This window comes from Salvelinus alpinus, chromosome 25, assembly GCF_045679555.1.
Source record: "Salvelinus alpinus chromosome 25, SLU_Salpinus.1, whole genome shotgun sequence".
Classification (NCBI taxonomy): domain Eukaryota; kingdom Metazoa; phylum Chordata; class Actinopteri; order Salmoniformes; family Salmonidae; genus Salvelinus; species Salvelinus alpinus.
Genome location: NC_092110.1, coordinates 31,403,802 through 31,427,087, shown reverse-complemented (window position 1 = coordinate 31,427,087; position 23,286 = coordinate 31,403,802). Strand labels below are relative to the sequence as shown.

General features: G+C 42.6%; 1 protein-coding gene across 7 annotated transcripts in view; it reads left to right on the top strand.

Moving 5' to 3' along the window:
* Positions 1 to 455: 455 nt before the first annotated feature.
* The window catches only part of LOC139553808 (arf-GAP with SH3 domain, ANK repeat and PH domain-containing protein 2-like), a 101,779-nt gene continuing 78,948 nt past the window's right edge, over positions 456 to 23,286 (top strand). For 4 of the 7 annotated variants that reach the window (XM_071366502.1, XM_071366506.1, XM_071366504.1 and 1 more), the window contains exon 1: positions 457 to 1,020. In XM_071366502.1, coding sequence (XP_071222603.1) covers positions 895 to 1,020 — 126 coding nt within the window. In that variant the 5' untranslated portion in view covers positions 457 to 894. Of the gene's footprint in view, positions 1,021 to 23,286 lie in introns of all 7 variants that reach the window. The other 3 variants (XM_071366501.1, XM_071366499.1, XM_071366505.1) reach the window with 2 other exon arrangements.

Genomic DNA, 23,286 nt, shown 5'->3' with positions numbered 1-23,286 from the left:
CGAGTACCCCTGGTTGGGAACCACTGGCCTAGTGGTTAAGTGTTGGGCCAGTCACCAAAAGGTCACTGGTTTGAATCTCTGAGCCCACTAGGTGAAAAACCTGTCAATAGGTACTTAATTTCTCCTGTAAATTGCTCTGGATAAGAGCATCTGATAAATGACAAAAATGGAATTGACTGAAGTAGGTCAAAACAATAAATTAACTGTAATTTAATGTGCGTAGGAATTAAGAAAATAGATCTTAGTCTGACACAGTTTAATCTTAAAATTGATGGAAACATAAAAATAAACAAATTCAATATTATTTATATAGGCTATTTCAGGAGTTTTGATCTACCTTAAAAAACCTCTGGATGCCGCTGTAATGATGACAGAGACCACGCCTTCCATCGCCTCTGATTGGGTCAAATTGACCAGCTGGTGATCTCCATTGGATAGTGCACATCCATTGAATCCCTCCTTCACCTTTGTCAATTTCTGAGCTTGCATTAGAACGCCTCGTTGTTTCCCATGCGTGGAAAGAAGTTCACAGGCTTTATCTGAGGTTCGGAAGAGAGAGGGCACCTACAGAAGAGAAAATCATAGAAGCTTAATCTTTTTGGATTTCCCTGCAAATCGAGTGGGACCCGCCAAATTGACGGGGAAGAGCAGTGACCGCGAGCCATCTGGAATCGGAAAGGCTACCGCAGCGACTGTTACAATCAGGCGCGCAACATTGTTGCAGTGTGACTGCTCGAGCGCGAACAAGGGAACAACACACATCCAGCAATGCTTTACATGAGAGCATTTTATCAGACTTTTATATTATTGTAAACGTAAGCTTTTCTCAAATTCTAATTAAATCCCGGGTGTTTAACAGGAAGGAATACAATATATTTTCTTAAAGGATAAAGTATGCCGGACCAAATTACAGTGTCCGAGTTCATGGCGGAGACAAATGAAGATTATAAAGCGCCAACTGCATCAAACTTCACCACTAGAATGTCCCACTGTAGGAGTACCGTGACTGCTTTGGAGGAGGTGAGTGGTGTGGTGAATTCCAAAGCCTATAGGCTACTTTAAGGTCCACATTCGGTAGCATCACCGGACACGTCGAAGGTTATAATGCATTACTTAGACCTAGTTGTAGTACCTATGTCGGTTATAAAGGTACCCTAAACTAACTGGCAAAATTCTATATCATCACAGTAGGCTTTTTTTCCTGAATTGTTGGGCGTTTTCATCAATCACTAGAGCCATTTGTTCTGGCATTGCTCTCACACACAGAGGAAAGTGGAAACTTGTTTTCTCCAATTCGGCTACTAATCGTCATTTATTTTACACCGTTTTGATGTTGCTGTTATGTACAGAATATAATAATAGCCACATAGTTTTTATTGGATAATTGAACCGCATAATCGGTATTAGCCGCTTTGTTTACTTGGGACATCCCCTTTGACCATTAGTTTACAATCAACGATTTCAAAAACGAATATCTTGGCCCAGATGACAATATCGAGAGTTTCCCACGAAAACATGGACAGTTCAATGGAAACAGTTATCATGCAAACAATTGCTCTACATTTTCTTTATTTTTAATGTCTATTGAGGAATAGAAGAGCTTTGCAATTGTGGCACCTGTTCAATAAATTAGGTATTTATTTTGCATCAATAGGCCACGCCCGAGAATAGGACTTTTCCTGTGGTTTATAGATGGGTAAGCTTTGCCCCAGTATCTGTGCGTTTGAGAGGTCTCTAACGGCACAGATACCGGGGCAGGTAAGCTTCATCAAACTTGCAGGTCGTTAACAGAAAGACCACTTCCGCTTTGTTCTATGAAAACCCACCCCCACCCCCTAACCCTATACAGCCTAATGAGAGCACTGACTGAGCATTTCCCACATGGGTATCTTTTTTTAATTGTGCCTGCCCTGGATCCATTATATGTTGTGTATGAAATGCCCAGTCATGACCAGATAAAGATGTCATCCATAAATGCAACATTTCATAGCAGTCATGTGTTGGGATAATACTGACTGGCAGTCAAAGGAGACCCATCTAAGCCCTTGTTCATGTCTCCAAATATGGCTTTATTGCCATTGTTTGCATGCAAGGTGTGCTGCTTATCTTCATCCATGTTCATGAAATGCTGCAGGAGGGACAGTAGGTTCATGCTAAACAAAGGTAGTCAGTTTGTCCTCATGCATACATACAGACAGTATCTCCTTATGATAGTACGTTTTCCCTCTCTTAGATGTTCTTTGACTTGAGAGAATATTACTCAATATTACACGCCTCAAACCTTGAGTGCATGTTGTCAGAATGACATCCTGGCACCGGATTGAGGCTTTGATTCCAGGGAAGCTCAGACTGATTTATCTACACACCCGAATTAGAGAGAAGGGTTGTGTTTCTGGAGGTCTGATGGGGCAGGCACCTGTTGGTGCTTAATCTTTCTACAGACACCTAAAGGTGGAACGCAGCTCCCTGGTGTCAGTTTCGATAAATAAATACAAATCTGGATCAAAATGGTTGGATTGATTTTTGGTGGCCTAGTGGGGCCAGGAGTTTTTTAAATTCTTGATGACCTGACCAGGAAAAGCTGGTCATCACTTGTTACCACAGCGACAAAGTCATAATTATGGCTAAGCCCTGCCTATGTCTACAACTTTTTTTTATTTTTTATTAATCTGATTTTAAACCACACTGGTAACCTTATGCCTAACCTTAAATTAAGACCAAAAAGCACAATTTTGTTTTCATGGCTGTGGTAACTAGTGACAACTGGAAATGCACTGGGTTATAGGTCGTTATCAATAAAACATCTCAAAAGACCCCCAGCTCCGCTAAAACCATTGACAACTACGTGCCATTTCCAAGGGATTGTTAAATACATTTGATAAACTATTTGGTTTTAATATCATCACCTCTTGAAAAGCATAGTCAGAGCTACACATTTCAGATTATTCCACATTTAGCTCTATTACCAGAGTTATACAGCAAGTAACTGTATGCTTTCATGACCAGTAAACATCAACTGATCTTTTAATTTCAGAGCCTATCCATTTGGCTTGACGCTAGCTAATCAAACAATGTGTCATTGGCTTTTGGAAAGAGCTTGACATCGGCATGTCTTTGTCCTGGTAAAGATGTCAGTCGGAACGTCCTATTAAAATGTAATGAGGCAAACAGACAATTCCTATTCCTCCCTCCATGTTAATGGCTTAACAATAAAGATTTGCTTTATTTTCTGTATACACTAAAGGCTTTCTTTCACATGGGCATTAGGTGACATCACAGTCTAGAGTGCACGAAGGAGATCTGACAGGGCTGTTTTGGATTCCCAGCATTGTACTGATTCTGTGACTAGAGAATTGTCTTGCTATAAAATTGCTAGCGTCTCCATTTTGCCCTTGAAGTGACAGTTGAGGACGGTCTGAATGTAGCCTACTCAAGTCTGTATTTCAGGACTGAAAAATCTCGACAGTGCAGCAATGTTTCGCAATATATAGAAAAACCATTGCCATTTCAGTTTTGATCATTGCCTTTGATAATTGTCAGCTTGGTGTTTTAGGCCTACACATTTTGGCATCCAAGTTTTGGTTTCACATTAAACTAGGCACTTTCGTGCTAAGGCTGTACTTATTGGAGTGCGAGATTAATTGTGGGAGGGGTGCGATTAGGGTGAATATCTGTGGACCAGATGGCATGACGTCTGCTTCACGTGGGCCGATTCCAGTCCTATGTGATGATAGCTTGTCTCTTATGAGTGCTCTGGAATGAGTGATATGCTCACCCTTCATCCTCAGACTGGACTGATGGCATTGACCAGGTCTGTTCAGATGAGCCTGCTATCCCCACAGTGTAGCACAGGGAGACACACTATCTAGGAGACACTGACACTTACAGGGCTTAATGGGACCTAGTCTGTTGTGTGATTTATTTCTACATAAACCAATTACAATGGACAGAACTTTAATTAAGCTTGTGGATTGTAAAAGCTTTGTCTCTCATCTCCAAATAAATGGGCTTAATGTGTCCAGCAGAGGTGGAGCTACTAAAATAGTTACTCGGATTACCGTGGCCTAAAAACCACAACTATAAAAACAGTTGGTCCACTAAGAGGATGTTTGTCCCTTGTCATTAACGCCCCTCTGGGTTGCTGTAAAATGAGGCAACTTCTCCATGCCTTTGTTCTACCTGCCTTAGTTGTAATTTTACAAGAGACTTGCTTTATATATTTGTCTGATCACATACATTCTCATTTTGAGCAAGGAAGTCTCTTTGACTGTGCAGAAGTTACTTTGCTTTGGCCACAGTCACAATGGGAACGAAGCCTCAAGTACTAAATTGCTGGTCTGACTGACTATCAGCGTTGAACAACGGTTGAATAATCCATAGTGCTTTGATATGATTGTTCTTGTTCTTTTGGTTTTATGGAACTTCAGCTGTCAGTCGTTTCTGATTTATGGGTTGCAAACAAACTGTGCAGTTTCCTACTCAAAGGTAAATGTGTGTTACAGGATAGCACATCAGTGTGAAACCCACACGTGTTGCATAAATTGGGCCTATCCTTTGTGTTGGCCTGTAAATTGGATGATGTTTCATGTTCCCCGACTGCACCCATTGTGCAAACATGGGCCTTCCTTTCACAGAGAAACATTCCTGGAATCTGAGCATGGCAGTGGCCCACACACGATCACAATAGGGGGTCCAATGTTGGACCAGCCAGGCTCATTGACTCTGTCTCTCTCCTCCATACATACTGCTCATTTTTCTCAGTTGAATCATGGACATTTACAGCCAGCATTTTGCATGGATTTGTTGTTGTCGTTCTGTACATACATTCCTGCACCCTCTGGATATTTTATCCCGGCATGTTGTCTTAACTGCATCGTTCTGGTTAGGAATGTGTTCCAACTACATGGTTCTGGTGAGGAATGTTGTCCAACTACATGGTTCTGGTGGGGAATGTGGTCTCAACTGCATGCTTCTGGTGGGGAATGTGGTCTCAACTGCATGCTTCTGGTGGGGCATGTGGTCTCAACTGCATGCTTCTGGTGGGGCATGTGGTCTCAACTGCATGGTTCTGTATGGAGATTATTGGGAAGTATCAGGCGAATGACCCTGGCATTCGGGGCAACTGTTTGCACCAGCTCTAATCTCATGTGCTGAGTCTGTTCTATGTATCTGGTTAACAATGAGGAAGTGGTCTCCACTTCATACTTGGTGGTTTCTAATTGAATTCCCCAAGATTGTGAAAAGCAGTGGATAGCGGATGGGATGAAGGTTACAAAGAAGCGAGGGAAAAAACCACAAAGCGCATTAATTTCTTTAGGAAAACAGCCCTAATGTTAGAAACAAACATCATTGTTGTCATTCAGAGAGACATTTATTTATTTGCCAAGCTACACAGAATATTTATCAATCAACAGGTTCCTCTTTGCATACTGAGAAATGGATGCAATTTATATCCTTTATAAAAAAGATTGTTGATATAATCTATCTTCCAGCCACCCCAGGCTGCTTCACTCTGCGGTGTGTAATCTGAAGGTTTAACAGTAATATACCCCTGACTGTATCTACAGACAAATAGTAATAGGTTTTCTCATGACGCCTGCAACCCTGTTCCCTCTAGATGAGCAGCCTGATGGTGTGTCCGACAACCCTTCATTATTTGTTGTGATTTGGTATTTTATTATGATCCCCATTAGCAGTTGCAAAAGCAGCAGCTACTCTTCCTGGGGTCCACACAAAACATGTGTCAGACCTGTGTGTAAATTGACTATATGCAAACAATTTGGGATTTTCTTCCCGGGCCAGTGGAAGGCATCGCCTCATCTATTCAGAGATTCCTAGGCATAGTCCGTGGGAACCACCAGGCTGGGCTGGAGTGAGCACCTGTAGCGCAGAACAGGTGGCATGGAGGAAAGTTTTAACAAGGTCTCAGACACCAAGGATAAAGTGTGCAGAGACAATCAATGAATGAGCTGCCCAGACTGCCAGCCACCTTGGCCTGCATCCTCTTAAGGAGCTTATTAATACTTAGTGTAATTGAAATGATTTCGTTGGAAGGATCACCACATTCAGACCATTTCTCCTCAGAGCTTTGGACCAAACCTGATCCATAGTAAATATGATCCCCTGCCAGATTCTGTTGGAACTGGTTAATGACCTACGGTTGTTCCTTCTGGACATCGGAAGCTGGTTAAGTGTTTTTTGTTGTTGTTTTTTGTATCTTTTCATTCTTCATCTTGGTCTTTTTTATTTTTTTAGACAATGTATTTTGTCTACATCCTCACTTCTGACAGTCTAGTGAGCAAACAAGCAGAAATACCATGTGGTAAACGTGTATGTGACCAATAAAATTGTATTTTATTTGGTATCACACAACCTTTCTATCGGAAACTATGGAAAGTCCTCTTTTTTGTCACCCTAAGAGTACCCAGCATGTTTCCTCCAATGTGTGTGTTTGAAGTGTAAGGTATCTTGCATAACTGGAGCCAGGGACAGCAGGCTCCCTGTTATCTCCCAGTCTCAGGCTCTCTCTCTCACTCTTTGGGGCCTTCCTACAGATGAGAAGTCCCTCCCCCCATGTGGCTAAACAGTGGAAAGGTGGGATGGGTCACGGTACTTTCCCAATCGATTTGGGGCCTGGGCTCCCCTTGGTGACCCTGGGCTGTTGGGATACAATATCCCCCCCACCACTGCCACAACACAGGATCATTCATCGGAATAAGGGGGTGCGAGGAAATCTGGGAAAATAGGACGGTGTGTGATCGGAGAGAGGGGTCAGGAGTGCACCGGCCTTTGTTGTGCATGGGAGTGTGGAGGCCCACCGTCAGGGGGCCTGTCACAGATTGCCATGAACAGCTCCTTTTTAAGTGTTCCCTGACATGCCGTGCCTCTTCATTAATGAACTACTTCATTGATTTGTTCCATGGCCTCTGCACAGGGGCAGTTTCCTCGTGTTCACTTAACTGCAGTGGGAGGGCCTCCCGAGTGGCGCAGCGGTCTAAGCCACTGCATTGCATTGCTTGATGTATCACTACAGCCCCGGGTTCAATCCCAGGCAGTGTCACAGCCGGCCGTGACTGGGAGACCCATGAGGCGGCGCACAATTGGCCCAGTGTCATCCGGGTTATTGGAGAGTGGCCGGCCGGCATGTTCTTGTCCCATCGCGCTCTAGCGGCGACTCCTCTAGCGACTCCAGGCCGGGCGCCTGCAAGCTGACTTCGGTTGCCAGTTGTACGGTGTTTCCTACGACACATTGGTGCGGCTGGCTTCCGAGTTAAGCGAGCAGTGTGTCAAGAAGCAGTTCGGCTTGGCAGGGTGGTGTTTCTGAGGACTCATGGCTCTCGAACTTCGCCTCCCGAGTCCGTACGGGAGTTGCAGCCATGGGACAAGACTGGATATCATGAAATTGGGAAGAATAAAGGGTAAAAGTAGCAACAACAAAAAACCCAAAAAGAAACAATTTGAAAACTGCAGTGGGTTCATGGAGGAAGGGCTTTCAGATGTGTTCTCTCTTTGAGAAGCTTGCTATGAGTAAGCCATCAACAAGGTCTTATGATGTCATTAATGGCTAGATTTAGGTTGTTCTTTACATGACTGGATATGCTGTTTGCAATTATGCCTCTTTCAACAGATTTTCTACATTAATCAACAAAAGACAGGTTAAAAGACTCAGGAACTCAGGAACTTTGTTTTAGATATCCTTAATGTCCTTCCTCATACTATATCCACTTGTCAAGCAGGTCTGCCTCCCTGGAGAGTTGGGACATGCACAATGTACCCATTCTTTCCACATATTGTAAAGCTGAAAAAAAACACAAATGTGCTGAGAGATTTAAGCTGTTCCCAGATGGGTACAAACTTTAATACAGCTGAATGTATTATGTCTCTGCCTAACGTGGTTCTGTCAAAGTAGTGCCTCTGCCTACTTTGGAGCAACGTTGTCTTAGTACTCCAGGAGACAGGAATTAAGTTGAATCCTTAAAAGTAATAAAGTCCTCAGACTTCAAAGGAACTTTCATTCTTTTTCACAGCAGATACACTCATGCACTTATATTCCTTCCGCAGCACACTGGACCATATGTTTTCCAAAGTCACCAGTTGATCTTTTCCAGGTGAACGCAGAGTCTCACTCCAAGTCCCTCAAGCATCCTCAATGCTCCTTGTATGCAACTATGGCACTTTGCTTTTGGCATTGCTAAGTTTCCGCCATGAGGCCTACACATTGGTAAATACGAGCAGACCAGAAACGGTGCTTACGCTGACTGGATTTTATGGGGAGCTAGACACATTTGGTCTTAATTTACCCACCCCTCCCTCACGCTGAGCTTTCATCAGTCCCCTGCTAATTTATAAACTTTGTTAAATACTTCCTTATTAAGTCAAACAGACTCCTTTAAAATGGTGTTGTCGGGTCTCTTTCCTGATTTTCCACCCTAGGTAGTTCAAAAGCTCTTTTTTTTTTCCATTCAAAGCTTGACATTTGTATTCTCAGTTGGTATACTCTGGGCATAATCAGGTCCTGAATTTCCATTTCAACAGTTGTTCATCGTACAGCCTACCAGAACATTCTCACTGAGAGTGAATGCGGGTCACTGTGTCACACCTACAACCAACAGTCTTGAGTGTGAGTCAAAGTGTACTGCACCCATGGGGATTGGCCAAGCTCCCCGTTTGTCTTTATCTGACCTTTTCACCTCTTAATCACTCTATTAATGACCAATCATTGAAGTTGCACTTGTCCTCACTGCTCAGTCACCTCAATCTTCAAGCACATCACATCAGTAGTATACAGCATCTTCAGAAAGTATTCACACCCCTTGACTTTTCCCACATTTTGTTGTAACAGCCTGACTTTAAAATTGATTAAATTGAGATGTTTGGTCACTGGCCTACACACAATACCTCATCATGTCAAAGTTTAATTACGTTTTTTGAAAATGAAAAGCTGAAATGTCTTGAGTCAATATTTATTCAACCCCTTTGTTATGGTAAGCCTAAATAAGTTCAGGAGTAAAATGTGCTTAAGTCACATAAGTTGCATGGACTCACTCTGTGTGCAATAATAGTGTTTAACATGATTTTTGAATGACTACCTCACACATACAATTATCTGTAAGGTCCCTCAGTCGAGCAGTGAATTTCAAACACAGATTCAACAACAAAGCCCAGGGAGGTTTTCCAATGCCTCGCAAAGAAGGGCACCTATTGGTAGGTGGGTAAAAAAAAAAAAAGCAGACATTGAATTTCCCTTTGAGCATGGTGAAGTTATTAATTACACTTTGGATAGTGTATCAATACACCCAGTCACTACAAAGATAGAGGTGGCCTTTCTCACTCAGCATTTTTTTTTTTGTTGCAACAAGGCACTAAAGTAATACTGCAGAAAATGTAGCAAAGTAATTCACTTTTTGTTCTTATTACAAAGTGTTATGTTTAATACAAGTCCAATACAATACTTTAGTGAGTACCACTCTCCATATTTTAAAGCATAGTGGTGGTTGCTTCATGTTATGAGTATGAGTTTTTCTGGATAAAAAAACAGAATGGAGCTAAGCACAGGCAAAATCCTAGATGAAAACCTGGTTCAGTCTGCTTTCCATCAGACACTGGGAGACATTAACCTTTTAGCAGGACAATAACCTAAAACACAACGCCAACTACGCTGGAGTTGCCGGGTTAAAGTTTTGACTTAAACCTACTTGAAAATCTATGGCAAGACCTGAAAATGGTTGTCTAGCAATGATCAACAACCAATTTGACAGAGCTTGAAGAATTTTCAAAAGAATAATGGGAAAATGTTACACAATCCAGGTGTGTCAAGCTCTTAGAGACTTACCCAGAAAGACTCACAGCTGTAATCGCTGCCAAAGATGATTCTAACATGTATTGACTCAGGGGTGTGAATACTTATGTAAATTAGATTTCTGTATTCCATTTATAATACATTTGCAAACATTTCTAAAAACATGTTTTCACTTTGTGTTTAGTTGGGTGAGAAAAAAACAACAACATTTTAATCCATTTTGAATTCAGGCTGTAACATAACTAAATGTGGAATAAGTCAAGGGGTATGAATACTTTCTGAAGGCATGCTCTTCAAGAGGTGATGATATTACAACCAAATAGTTAACATTTATTTAACAATCCTTTGAACGGTATGTAGTTTTCAATGATTTTAGCGGAGCTGGGGGCAAGGAGCAGCCAAATCGAACACTTTGCACCGTATTGTCATGTTTTATTGATGACTACCTATAGCCTTTAGCCTGTAGGTGTTCAGATCTGGCTGTGGTTGTTTTGTAGCTGTTCCTCCTTGTGGTCAGCTCTGCACTAAACCTTCACACGGTCTCTCAACAGTATCTTGGAGAGAGTGGGTCTGTGTGGAAACTATGCTGTTTTTTTAACTTTCTGAAGGCACTTTATCTTTTCAATTGTTCCCTGTAAATCGGTAATGTTGAGATGAACAGCTCTTCTCACACTGTCTCAAATAGCCACTAAATGTTGAAAAGCCCAAATCCCTCTGCTTTCCAGGCATGCCACATCTTGTCCAGTGTTCACAGGTAGTGGTTGCTGAAATGAATTCTGAGAATCATCTTGCACCCAAACCCGAAGTGCATTATAACCTGTGAGAATCTGTTCAGACTAGACGAACTTGAAAGTTTGTCAACGATGGTTGAATAAACCAATCTGCGGTGTGGAATGTTGGTTCTCATGTGACAGTGTCCATATGACACCCCATTGACAACAAAGGAAGGGGAAATGTCTTTGAAGTGGTCAATTGCAGGGCAGAGGGTCATTCTATTGGCAAGTGGTTTCTCCAGACACAAATGGAGCCATCTATTGATGTAGCCTATAGCTACACCAGGGAAGGGCTGGGCAATATGGACTAAAAATCATATCTCTGTATGCCTATGTAGATATTCCATTAAAAAATCTGCCGTTTCCAGCTACAATTAGTAATTTACGACGTTAACAATGCCTGCACTGTATTTCTGATCAATTTTATGTTATTTTAAGGGACAAAAAATGTGCTTTTCTTTCAAAAACAAGGACAGTTCTAAGTGACGTTAGTGTATATCTTGATTTTAAAACTAAAAACAACCGTTTTTATTTGACAATTTAAAGGTCAAATACACTGCATTTCAAACAGTCAACAATAATCTAATGAATTCAAGGCTCGTGAAATTATATCTAGGCTAAATATAGGTTTATTGCACATTTATAAAACACACACTAGACAGCTAAAATGCTGCCACCGGTATTTGGTAGTGCAATGCCGCGCGCGACAAACTGAGCATTTATTTTCCAGAATCAATGTTTATTGATACTCCCGTGTTGGTAGTGTCTGCTCTGCTCTCAATGTGAGCAGTTGAGCCATAAAAAGGGTATTGTTAGAAAAGGTAACTTCTCTATTAGAGATAATAAAAGATAGTAAAATAATGTCTCTGATTCTGTTGGACCAAACCTCAAATGCAAATAGCGAGTTTGAAACTGCTTGTCAGAGAGGAAGAAGTGATCTCTCATCTTTGTTGTGTGAGTGACAGGGGCTTGGTGGTGTGTGTTTGTAAACCATAGAAGAATGGACACCAAAATCTGTCCAAAATAAGCCCAATGCGTTTCTGTGGGCTTTCTGTGGTCTTTTGGGTAGACTCGTGTTGTTATGGCGGAGACATGTGCATCTCGTCAGATCTCTGGTGTAAATGGGAAGGTGAGCACAGAAGGAGACGAGACCAAAATGACAACATGAGAACAAGCAGACATAAACACTCATAAAAACGTCATTATTGCGATACAGGCATTTGGAATATCGGCACAAACATAAATTCTAATTAATCAAATTCAATTGATATATTGCCTAGCCCTACACCAGGGATTCGGCACTGCCTGGCTTTCTATTTCGAACGTGTGTTTTTCTTTTCAGGTTTTAGTAACTTCGTTTTATGTCCTCACCAAAGTGTGAGGATTATTGCTGGCAGGTGGTGACTGTCCAGGTCTAAGGGTTTCCCTTTTGTAGTTCTCACCAGTGAGTAGTAAAGCACCAAACGCCTATGAGTTGTGTTTGGACAGTTTTATTTTTTTAATAAGTGGAAGTCTTTATGTCTTTAGTTTTTCCTAGCCACCGTGCTTCTACACCTGCATTGCTTGCTGTTTGGGGTTTTAGGCTGGGTGTCTGTACAGCACTTCGAGATATTAGCTGATGTACGAAGGGCTATATAAAATAAACTTGATTTGATTTACCATATCAAATTTTATTGGTCACATACACATGGTTAGCAGATGTTAATGCGAGTATAGCGAAATGCTTGTGCTTCTAGTTCCAACAGTGCAGTAATATCTAACATTAATCTAACATTTCCACAACTACCTAATACACACACATCTAAAGGGATGGAATAAGAATATGTATATAAACTCAGCCCTTTTTCAGGACCCTGTCAAAGATATAATTTGTAAAAATCAAAATAACTTCATAGATCTTCATTGTAAAGGGTTAAAACACTGTTTCCCATGCTTGTTCAATGAACCATAAACAATTAATGAACATGCACTTGTGGAACGGTCGTTAAGACACTAACAGCTTACAGACGGTAGGCAATTAAGGTCACAGTTGTGGAAAGTTAGTAGAAAGGCCTCTTTAGTGTCCTGACTGAAAAACACCAAAAGAAAGATGCCCAGGGTCCCTGCTCATCTGCGTGAACACGCCTTAGGCATGCTGCAAGGAGGCATGAGGACTGCAGATGTGGCCAGGGCAATAAATTGTAAAGTGGCTGTTCCACTGGATGTCATTAGGTGAATGCACCAATTTGTAAGTCGCTCTGGATAAGAGCGTCTGCTAAATGACTTAAATGTAAATGTAAATGTAAATTGCAATGTGAGACCCCTAAGACAGCGCTACAGGGAGACAGGATGGACAGCTGATTGTCTTCGCAGTGGCAGACCACGTGTAACAACATCTGCACAGGATCGGTACATCTGAACATCACACCTGCTGGACAAGTACAGGATGGCAACAACAACTACCCGAGTTACACCAGGAATGCACAATCCCTCCATCAGTGCTCAGACTGTCCACAATAGGCTGAGAGAGGCTGGACTGAGGGTTTGTCGGCCTGTTGTAAGGCAGGTCCTTACCAGACATCACCTATGGGCACAAACCCACCGTCGCTGGACCAGACAAAAAGTGCTCTTCAAAAAGTGCTCTTCACTGACGAATCACGGTTTTGTTTCACCAGGGGTGATGGTCGGATTCACGTTTATCGTCGAAGGAATGAGTGTTACACTGAGGCCTGTACTCTGGAGCGGGATCGATTTGGAGGTGGAGGGTCCGTCATGGTCTGGGGCGGTGTTGTCATTGCAGGCAGTCTCAATGCTGTGCGTTACATAGAAGACATCCTCCTCCCTCATGTGGTACCCTTCCTGCAGGCTCATCCTGACATGACCCTCCAGCATGACATGCCACCAGCCATACTGCTCGTTCTGTGCGTAATTTTCTGCAAAACAGGAATGTCAGTGTTCTGCCATGGCCAGCGAAGAGTCCGAATCTCAATCCCATTGAGCACTTCTGGGACCTGTTGGATCGAAGGGTGAGGGCTAGGGCCATTCCTCACAGAAATGTCTGGGAACTTGCAGGTGCCTTGGTGGAAGAGTGGGGTAACATCTCACAGCAAGAACTGGCAAATCTGGTGCAGTCCATGAGGAGGAGATGCACTGCAGTACTTAATGCAGCTGGTGGCCACACCAGATACATTTTACATTTTAGTCATTTAGCAGACGCTCTTATCCAGAGCGACTTACAGTAGAGTGCATACATTTTATTACATTTTATTTTTTTTATATATTTTTTTACATACTGAGACAAGGATATCCCTACCGGCCAAACCCTCCCTAACCCGGACGACGCTATGCCAATTGTGCGTCGCCCCACGGATCTCCCGGTTGCGGCCGGCTGCGACAGAGCCTGGGCGCGAACCCAGCCCAGCCTGGGCGCGAACCCAGAGACTCTGGTGATGCAGCGATGCAGTGCCCTAGACCACTGCGCCACCCGGGAGTTGACTGTTACTTTTGATTTTGACCCCCTTTTGTTCAGGGACACATTATTCCATTTCTGTTAGTCACATGTCTGTGGAACTTGTTCAGTTTATGTCTCAGTTGTTGAGTCTTATGTTCATACAAATATTTACACATGTTAAGTTTGCTGAAAATACACGCAGTTGACAGTGAGAGGACGTTTATTTTTTTGCTGAGTTTATAAATATATGGTTGAGTGATGACCGAGCGGCATACGCAAGGTACAATAGATGGTATAAAATGCAGTATATACATTTGAGATGTGTAAGATATGTAAACATTGTTAAAGTGGCATTATTTAACGTGTCTAGTGATCCATTAATTAAAGTGGCCAATGATTTGAGTCTGTAGGCAAATCAAATCAAATTTATTTATATAGCCCTAATTACATCAGCTGATATCTCAAAGTGCTGTACAGAAACCCAACCTCAAACCCCAAACAGCAAGCAATGCAGGTGTTGAAGCACGGTGGCTAGGAAAAACTAGACCAAAACCTAGGAAGAAACCTAGAGAGGAACCAGGCTATGAGGGGTGACCAGTCCTCTTCTGGCTGTGCCGGGTGGAGATTATAACAGAACATGGCCAAGATGTTCAAATGTTCATAAATGACCAGCATGGTCAAATAATAATAATCACAGTAGTTGTCGAGGGTGCAGCAAGTCAGTACCTCAGGAGTAAATGTCAGTTGGCTTCATAGCCGATCATTAAGAGTATCTCTACCGCTCCTGCGGTCTCTAGAGAGTTGAAAACAGCAGGTCTGGGACAGGTAGCACATCCGGTGAACAGGTCAGGGTTCCATAGCCGCAGGCAGAACAGTTGAAGCTGGAGCAGCAGCATGGCCAGGTGGACTGGGGACAGCAAGGAGTCATCATGTCAGGTAGTCCTGAGGCATGGTCCTAGGGCTCACGTCCGAGAGAGAGAAAGAAAGAGAATTAGAGAGAGCATACTTAAATTCACACAGGACACCGGATAAGACAGGAGAAGTACTCCAGATATAACAAACTGACCCTAGCCCCCCAACACAAACTACTGCAGCATAAATACTGGAGGCTGAGACAGGAGGGGTCAGGAGACAGTGTGGCCCCATCCGATGATACCCCCGGACAGGGCCAAACAGGAAGGATATAACCCACCCACTTTGCCAAAGCACAGCCCCCACACCACTAGAGGGATACCTTCAACCACCAACTTACCATCCTGAGACAAGGCCGAGTATAGCCCACAAAGATCTCCGCCACGGCACAACCCAAGGCAGCAGCCTTTCTGTTAGTGATGGCTGTTTAACAGTCTGATGGCCTTGAGAAAGAAGCTGGTTGTCAATGTAAGCTGGTACACTGATTCTCAGTTTACCATTTTGTCTACCTTGTCGGGTGTTTTTTAATGGACATGTGTTTATTGTTGTAGGTATCAAATCAAATTGTATTTGTGACTTGCGCCTAATACAACAGGTACCTGCAACCTTACCGTGAATTGCTTAATTACAAGCCCTTAACCAACAATGCAGAATTTTTTTAAGTACGAAAATATTTGCTAAAATGATACATACATTTTAATAAACTAAAGTAAGGAGAAAAAAAGTACTTTACATTAGTCCTGCTTACTGCAATTGAGAGCGGACTTCAGCGAGTGTTTATTGTGTGTGTGTTCACTTGACTCACTCATTGGTCAGAAGCTGCGGGGTCTTGATGACATCGGTAGAGAGAGCTGTGTGTTCTCCTCACTCTGCTAACCTTCATCTGCATGGCTCTCAGGACACTCCCACTGACCATAATATGCCCAGTGAAGACGCTGACTATTTGAGCCGGCTGACTTTCCCACTCCCTCAGGCTAACTGCATACATTACTGTTCTGTGTCAAACACTGGAACTACAGCTTGTTAATGGTCCCCTTAATGGCGCAATGGACCTGTTCAGATATTTACTCAGTTGCTCCAAATTGCTTAAAGTTGTGCTTGAAAGGGTTTTTTCCTTTTTATTTCTCATCCAAATCGTGAGTGCATAGGCCTGAGGCAGAAAAGCACACAGAAATGGACATTGAAGCAGGCTGTGCTGTTTTTTAAATTCTCTGTGCTCTTCTTTTCAGGCACGTTTTCTGCTCTGAGTCGTCGGATGTTTATTTATTATTTCAGTTCAGTTAAATGACATCAGTCTTGTTCTTTTAGAGCTCTGAATAGCTTTACCACAAGGCAGTTCCTCTCGTCTCCTACCTGCTGTCAGGATGCACTCGCAACTGCGCACTTCAGCCATGAAGCTATAGAAGGGGGTTGTGTGTGCGGTCATATGTTTTTAAATGAGTTGCCGCTTTCCCACTTCTGTTTGTCCTCCTCTCGACGGAGAGGCCGAAGGCCGAGCGCTCACCCTGTGCCGCGCATCTACAGCTATATCACATGCTCTGTGTCGGGAGGGCCTCTGCCACGGCAGCCTGCTCCCCACAGCCGTAGCTGCACATATAGACTTCATTACCCAGACTCCCCTCTGCCTTGTTTAATCCCCCACCCCCAATCTTAGTGAATGAAGCCCACAATCCAGTAATAACTGTACGCCATTTACAAACCAGGGTGGTGTAGAATAAACCCTAAGGCAGAAACACTGATGCCACAGCAGTCCTTCCTTTCTTTTCAAGGTGTTAGTTTGCTCTAACTATAACATCTATAAAAATTGGATTAGAATCAAAGTCCCCCTCCCAGTACCCCCAATGAATTAGATCATTACCCCAGACTACCCCCTTTCTTGGCGAAGTTTCAACTCGCGTCACCAACTGTTTCCTTGTATGACTCCAGCATTAGGGGATTTTTTTGTGTGATACCAGACGGGAACCAGGCGTGTTTTGTGGGTGTCCCTCCCTGCTCCCTCCCATGCTCCTCAGCAGTTCAAAGGTGTGATGGCGACGTGACCGGCTACTTTGTGCCGATACTAGGAGAGCAGGCTATGTGGATTAAAAAGTGCAGACCCCACACGACTGCTTTGTTTTCTCTGAGTGGGAGTCTGTGGTAGTGGGGGTCGGGTTGAAGTGTGCTGGGGTCCAAGCCACTAGACGTGCCGTCATCAAATAGTACCGTGACAAGAACAATGAGGTAGGTTCGCCCCTGTCACTATACAATATGCAATCATCAAGGAATGCCTTTTATGCCAAGGAACTAATCTAATCCTGGCATTATGATTGCCCAGTCGTCTCAGGGAAGGAAAGCACAAGTTCCCAGATTGTCAACATATCTTTTTCTCATGTCCCGTATTCACCGAAACATCTGCTCTTTTTACTCATCTTGCCCAAGTCTTACTCCCCTGGCCTTTTGATGGCCTTGGAAACAGTGGACATAAAATACGTCTCTGTGTGTTTTGACAGAGAGGCTATTTTTTTGTTACAAAACAAAACTAGTCTCTAGTCAATGTGATAGATTTGTATTTTTAGGCTATTTTAGGAAAACGACTTAAAACATTACACTGTTGTTATTCCAAGACTTCCACCCTCATTCGTTTCACACACAGTAGAAGGAGAAAGGGAGGTTGAAATCTACTCCAAACCCACAAAGAGAGTGTAAAATGGCCGCTCTATGAAAAGCTCATGAAATAGGAATGACCCTCCCCAGCTAGTCTCTCTCCATGTTTTTGTTTGGGAGACCGTGGATAATGTAGACGGTTTTGGAAGACCGTGGATAATGTAGACGGTTTTGGAAGACCGTGGATAATGTAGACGGTTTTGGAAGACCGTGGATAATGCAGACTGTTTTGGAAGACCGTGGATAATGTAGACTGTTTTGGGAGACTGTGGATAATGTAGACTGTTTTGGGAGACTGTGGATAATGTAGACTGTTTTGGGAGACCGTGGATAATGTAGACGGTTTTGGGAGACTGTGGATAATGTAGATTGTTTTGGGAGACCGTGGATAATGTAGACGGTTTTGGGAGACCGTGGGTAATGTAGACGGTTTTGGGAGACCGTGGGTAATGTAGACGGTTTTGGGAGACTGTGGATAATGTAGACGGTTTTGGGAGACTGTGGATAATGTAGACGGTTTTGGGAGACCGTGTGTAATATATTGCAAGTGCTTTAGGTATTAGGCCACGCCTTCTCAGCTCATATCTAAGCCAAGCCCAGACAGCAGATGTGGGGGTCTGTGTTGGTCAGCCATTCTGGGGTTAATGGCTGTCTGGCAGGAATTGGCGTTTTTCTCCAGTCATGGCTGTGACACTGACAGCCAGGGGAAGTGAGATGGTAGCGGAGCCAGAGAGGTTGTTAGTGTAGTTTGGAGGAAATGGGATTCCAATATGGTCATGGATTTAATTGTAAAGCCTTAAAATAAGATCTTTGCTCGTCGTTTTCGTATTATTTTATAGCCAATTAGATAGTTCAAGGATTTTATAGGTGTTCAAGAAGTGTTAGTGTAATTGCAAGGTAATAAATCCACTAGTAAGAACCCAATTTTGTCCATTGGCAAAACATTTTTACGATAGCTCATACTGCTGGTTATGCTAATAACTGGAGAATTAATTCAGAAATCTGTTACTGCCATCTTTTTTATAAAAATAGATATATTTCTGCGCAACTCAAAATACTTCTCTCTGTGAAGTTACATGGCAACATCTAGATGCTGTAGCCCGCCCTATTTGTCATCTGACTCCGGGCCGGCTGTTTCCTGATGATAATGCATTTTAAATTTAGAGGGAATCTATCTAAATTGACAAGGAGCTTTGAAACCTTAGCCCTCTGTGTCCTGGGAAGTATAATGTGACTCAATCGTTCGGTCACGACCCTGCGTGCTCAGATTGGAGAGAGCCAGATGGAGCCTGATGTCATGCATTAAGACTCATTATTTCATTCAGTCTTCTCAACTGAAGCAAGGGCATCGTCAGAACCAGCAAGGGAATTCATTATCCCCAAGAAATACTTTGTTTATCCTCTGTGAAACATTCTGAGTTTGCATGAATGTGTTATCTTGGAACAGATTCGAAGGCCCAGCAGTGTCCTATCATGCTACAGTACAGTAGCCAATGGTGGAAATCCCTTCTTGTTCTCTGCTCATTGGGTTAAAAGCCTCTAATTTTAGAAACTGCTGCTTCAAACAGCAGAACATACAAAAGAGTGGACTCTTTCTTGGTGAACTCTGATTCGTCATTGGTTGGAATGATGAATGCCTCAGTGAGGAAAGACGGCCTCAGTGAGGAGGAAAGACGGCCTCAGTGAGGAGGAAAGACGGCCTCAGTGAGGAGGAAAGACGGCCTCAGTGAGGAGGAAAGACGGCCTCAGTGAGGAGGAAAGACGGCCTCAGTGAGGAGGAAAGACGGCCTCAGTGAGGAGGAAAGACGGCCTCAGTGAGGAGGAAAGACGGCCTCAGTGAGGAAAGAGTGAATGTGTGAGAGTGATTGAGGGCTGTGTTGTGTTCAGCTGCACTTGGATTATGTCTCCGTCTGTCCCTGTGCACACGCCCAATTTCCTGACAGAGCACTCTCTCCAGATTGAAAGTGTCTGCTGAGGTGTGATGCTGCTTGATGGGCTATGTGTGTTTTGTGAATGTGAAGGCATTTTCAATGGACCTCGGATTGATCAAAGCATTGTTGACGATATAAATGCTCATACTGGAGCTTTGGCCGGGGTAGGCCGTCATTGTAAATAAGAATTTGTTCTTAACTGACTTGCCTAGTTAAATAAATAAAATAAATAAATTTTAGCATTTTAGCATTGATTTTATGTGGTTGTCAACCGACCATCCTTGACGCTCCAGCTTCAAACGATTCTACAAACTTGATGTGTTACAAAATGTGTCAGATGTGTTGTGAGCAATTATCAAGATCCTAGCAAACTGGCTAATCCTCCAGCACCTGCTAGGCTAAGTAAACGGACAGATTTTCTTTGTTTCTTTAAAGATGTCTTGATCATGCTTTTCGTAAAAGCGTTCGGTGAGCTTCAAACAGTGTTCTGATTAGAGGTCGACCGATTATGATTTTTCAACACCGATACCGGTTATTGGAGGATCAAAAAAAGCCGATACCGATTAATCGGCCGATTTTAAAAATAAAAATAAAATAATAATAATAATAATAATAATAAAAAAATTATATATATATATATATATTTTTTCATTTATTTGTAATAATGACAATTACAACAATACTGAATGAACACTTTTCTTTTACCGTAATATAATACATCAATAAAATCAATTTAGCCTCAAATAAATAATGAAACAATTTGGTTTAATTTGGTTTAAATAATGCAAAAACAAAGTGTTGGAGAAGAAAGTAAAAGTGCAATATGTGCCATGTAAAAAAGCTAACGTTTAAGTTCCTTGCTCAGAACATGAGAACATATGAAAGCTGGTGGTTCCTTTTAACATGAGTCTTCAATATTCCCAGGTTACAAGTTTTAGGTTGTAGTTATTATAGGATTTATAGGACTATTTCTTTCTATACCATTTGTATTTCATATACCTTTGACTATTGGATGTTCTTATAGGCACTTTAGTATTGCCAGTGGAACAGTATAGCTTCCGTCCCTCTCCTCGCCCCTATCTAGACTCGAACCAGGAACACATCGACAACAGCCACCCTCGAAGCATCGTTACCAAGGGGAACAACTACTCCAAGTATCAGAGCGAGTGACGTCACCGATTTGAAACGCTATTAGCGCGCACCCCGCTAACTAGCTAGCCATTTCATTTCACATCAGTTACACCAGCCTAATCTCAGGAGTTGATAGGCTTGAAGTCATAAACAGCTCAATGCTTGAAGCATTGCGAAGAGCTGCTGGCAAACGCACGAAAGGGCTGTTTGAATGAATGCTTACGAGCATGCTGCTGCCTACCATCGCTCAGTCAGATTGCTCTATCAAATATCAAATCATAGACTTAATTATAACATAATAACACATAGAAATACGTGCCTTTGGTCATTGATATGGTCGAATCCGGAAAAGATCATTTCGAAAACAAAACGTTTATTCTTTCAGTGAAATACGGAACCGTTCCGTATTTTATCTAACGGGTGACATCCCTAAGTCTAAATATTGCTGTTACATTGTACAACCTTCAATGTTATGTCATAATTATGTACAATTCTGGCAAATTAATTAGTCTTTGTTAGGAATAAATGGACTTCACACAGTTCGCAACGAGCCAGGCGGCCCAAACTGCTGCATATACCCTGACTACTTGTACGGAACGCAAGAGAAGTGACACAATTTCCCCAATTATAAGAAATTCATGTTAGCAGGCAATATTAACAAAATATGCAGGTTTAAAAATATATACTTGTGTATTGATTTTAAAGAAAGGCATTGATGTTTATGGTTATGTTTGGTGAAACGACAGTGCTAAATCATCACCCGTTTGGCGAAGTAGGCTGTGATTCGATGAGAGATTAACAGGCACCGCATCGATTATATGCAACGCAGGACACGCTAGATAACTACACATGGTTGATATTACTAGTTTAACTAGTGATTATGTTTGATTGTTTTTTTATAAGATAAGTTTAATGCTAGCTATCAACTTACCTTGGCTTCTTGCTGCCCTCGTGTAACAGGTAGTCAGCCTTCCATGCAGGCTCCTCGTGGAGTGCAATGTAAGGCAGGTGGTTAGAGCGTTGGACTAGTAACCGGAAGGTTCAAAAACGAATCCCCAAGCTGACAAGGTAAAAATCTGTCGTTCTGCCCCTGAACAAGGCAGTTAACCCACCGTTCCTAGGCCTTCATTGAAAATAGGAATGAGTTCTTAACTGACTTGCCTAGTTAAATAAAGAACGGTGTCCAAAAATACAGATTTCTGATTGTTATGAAAACTTGAAATCGGCCCTAATTAATCGGCCATTCCGATTAATCGGTCGACCTCTAGTTCTGATGTGCAGTTTAAAACACAAACGGTGTATCAATATCACACTTGCCTCCTAGCTTTGTGGATGAACTAGGTAGGTATGATCTTCTTAGTGTTTTACAGTACATCCCTGTAGGTGTGAGAGCCTTTATCTCAAACATATTGTTGACTTGGCTGCCTTCAGTGAAAAGACGTGGCGAAAGCCAGAAGCGGTATGCTCTCCAACGTTATAAATCATCCGTCCATTTGGTTTGTGCCTATCCAGAAAGCCGGCAACCATCTTGCCAGAGAGGACAGCTACTTTTAGTAGTCTGCTGAATCTGAACCCATCACACCACAGTGACTTAGTCGGCACATTTCTACCTCGGCTGCCAGACCTCCCAAGTTGTTGTAGGGGCTTGTATAATTTCTTTCTCCTATGGGGCCTCCCTTGCTGTGTTGATTGCCTACCTCTGCCAGCCATGTCTATGGCTTCAATCAAATATCACTTTGATATTGCAGCTATAGGGCAAAGCTAAGACTCCACTGACTGCTGCGGAAGCTCTGTGTGTTCAGACTGCCTAATTGACATAGGTAATAAAACCCTGGATCTAGGTAACATAGAGCTACAGATTGATTTATATCTCTGGGTTAAATAACTCTGTCACTGCTTGGTGGTATCATCCTCAAGGAGAGAGGAAACTAGAAATCAATGGAGATCCATTCTGAATATAACAAGTCCCACAGTTGCTGCATACTTAGGGAGGGATGATGTCAGCAGAAATACGTTTAGGACAGGGCTCTTCAACCCTGGTCTTGGAGAGCAACCGTCCTGTAGGTTTTCGCTCCAACCCTAATCTAGAACACCTAGACTGGAGTTGGACTGAACCTGCAGGACGTTAGCTGTCCAGGAACAGGTTTGGAGAGCCCTTGTTTAGGGCATTATCACTATACCAACGTTTCCCAAACTCGGTCCTCTGGACCCCAAGGTTTTTTTTGCCCTAACACTACAAAGCTGATTCAAATTATGAAAGCTTGATGATTAGTTGATTATTTGAATCAGCTGTGTAGTGCTAGGTCAAAAAACAAAACGGGCACCACTTGGGGTCCCGAGGACCGAGTCTGGGAAACCCTGCACCCTCACAAGACGAATTGAAATATCTACTTATATAAGCAGATATCCAGACCAGGGCTAGAAAGAGAGTGTTTGAGCTTAAGGTGATATTGGATGGAGAAAAACATTTCACAACTCTGCATCTCAGGTTCCACTTTTTTTATACACACATACTGTGTATACAGTGGGGAGAAGAAGTATTTGATACACTGCCGATTTTGCAGGTTTTCCTACTTACAAAGCATGTAGAGGTCTGTAATTTTTATCATAGGTACACTTCAACTGTGAGAGGCGGAATCTTAAACAAAAATCCAGAAAATCACATTG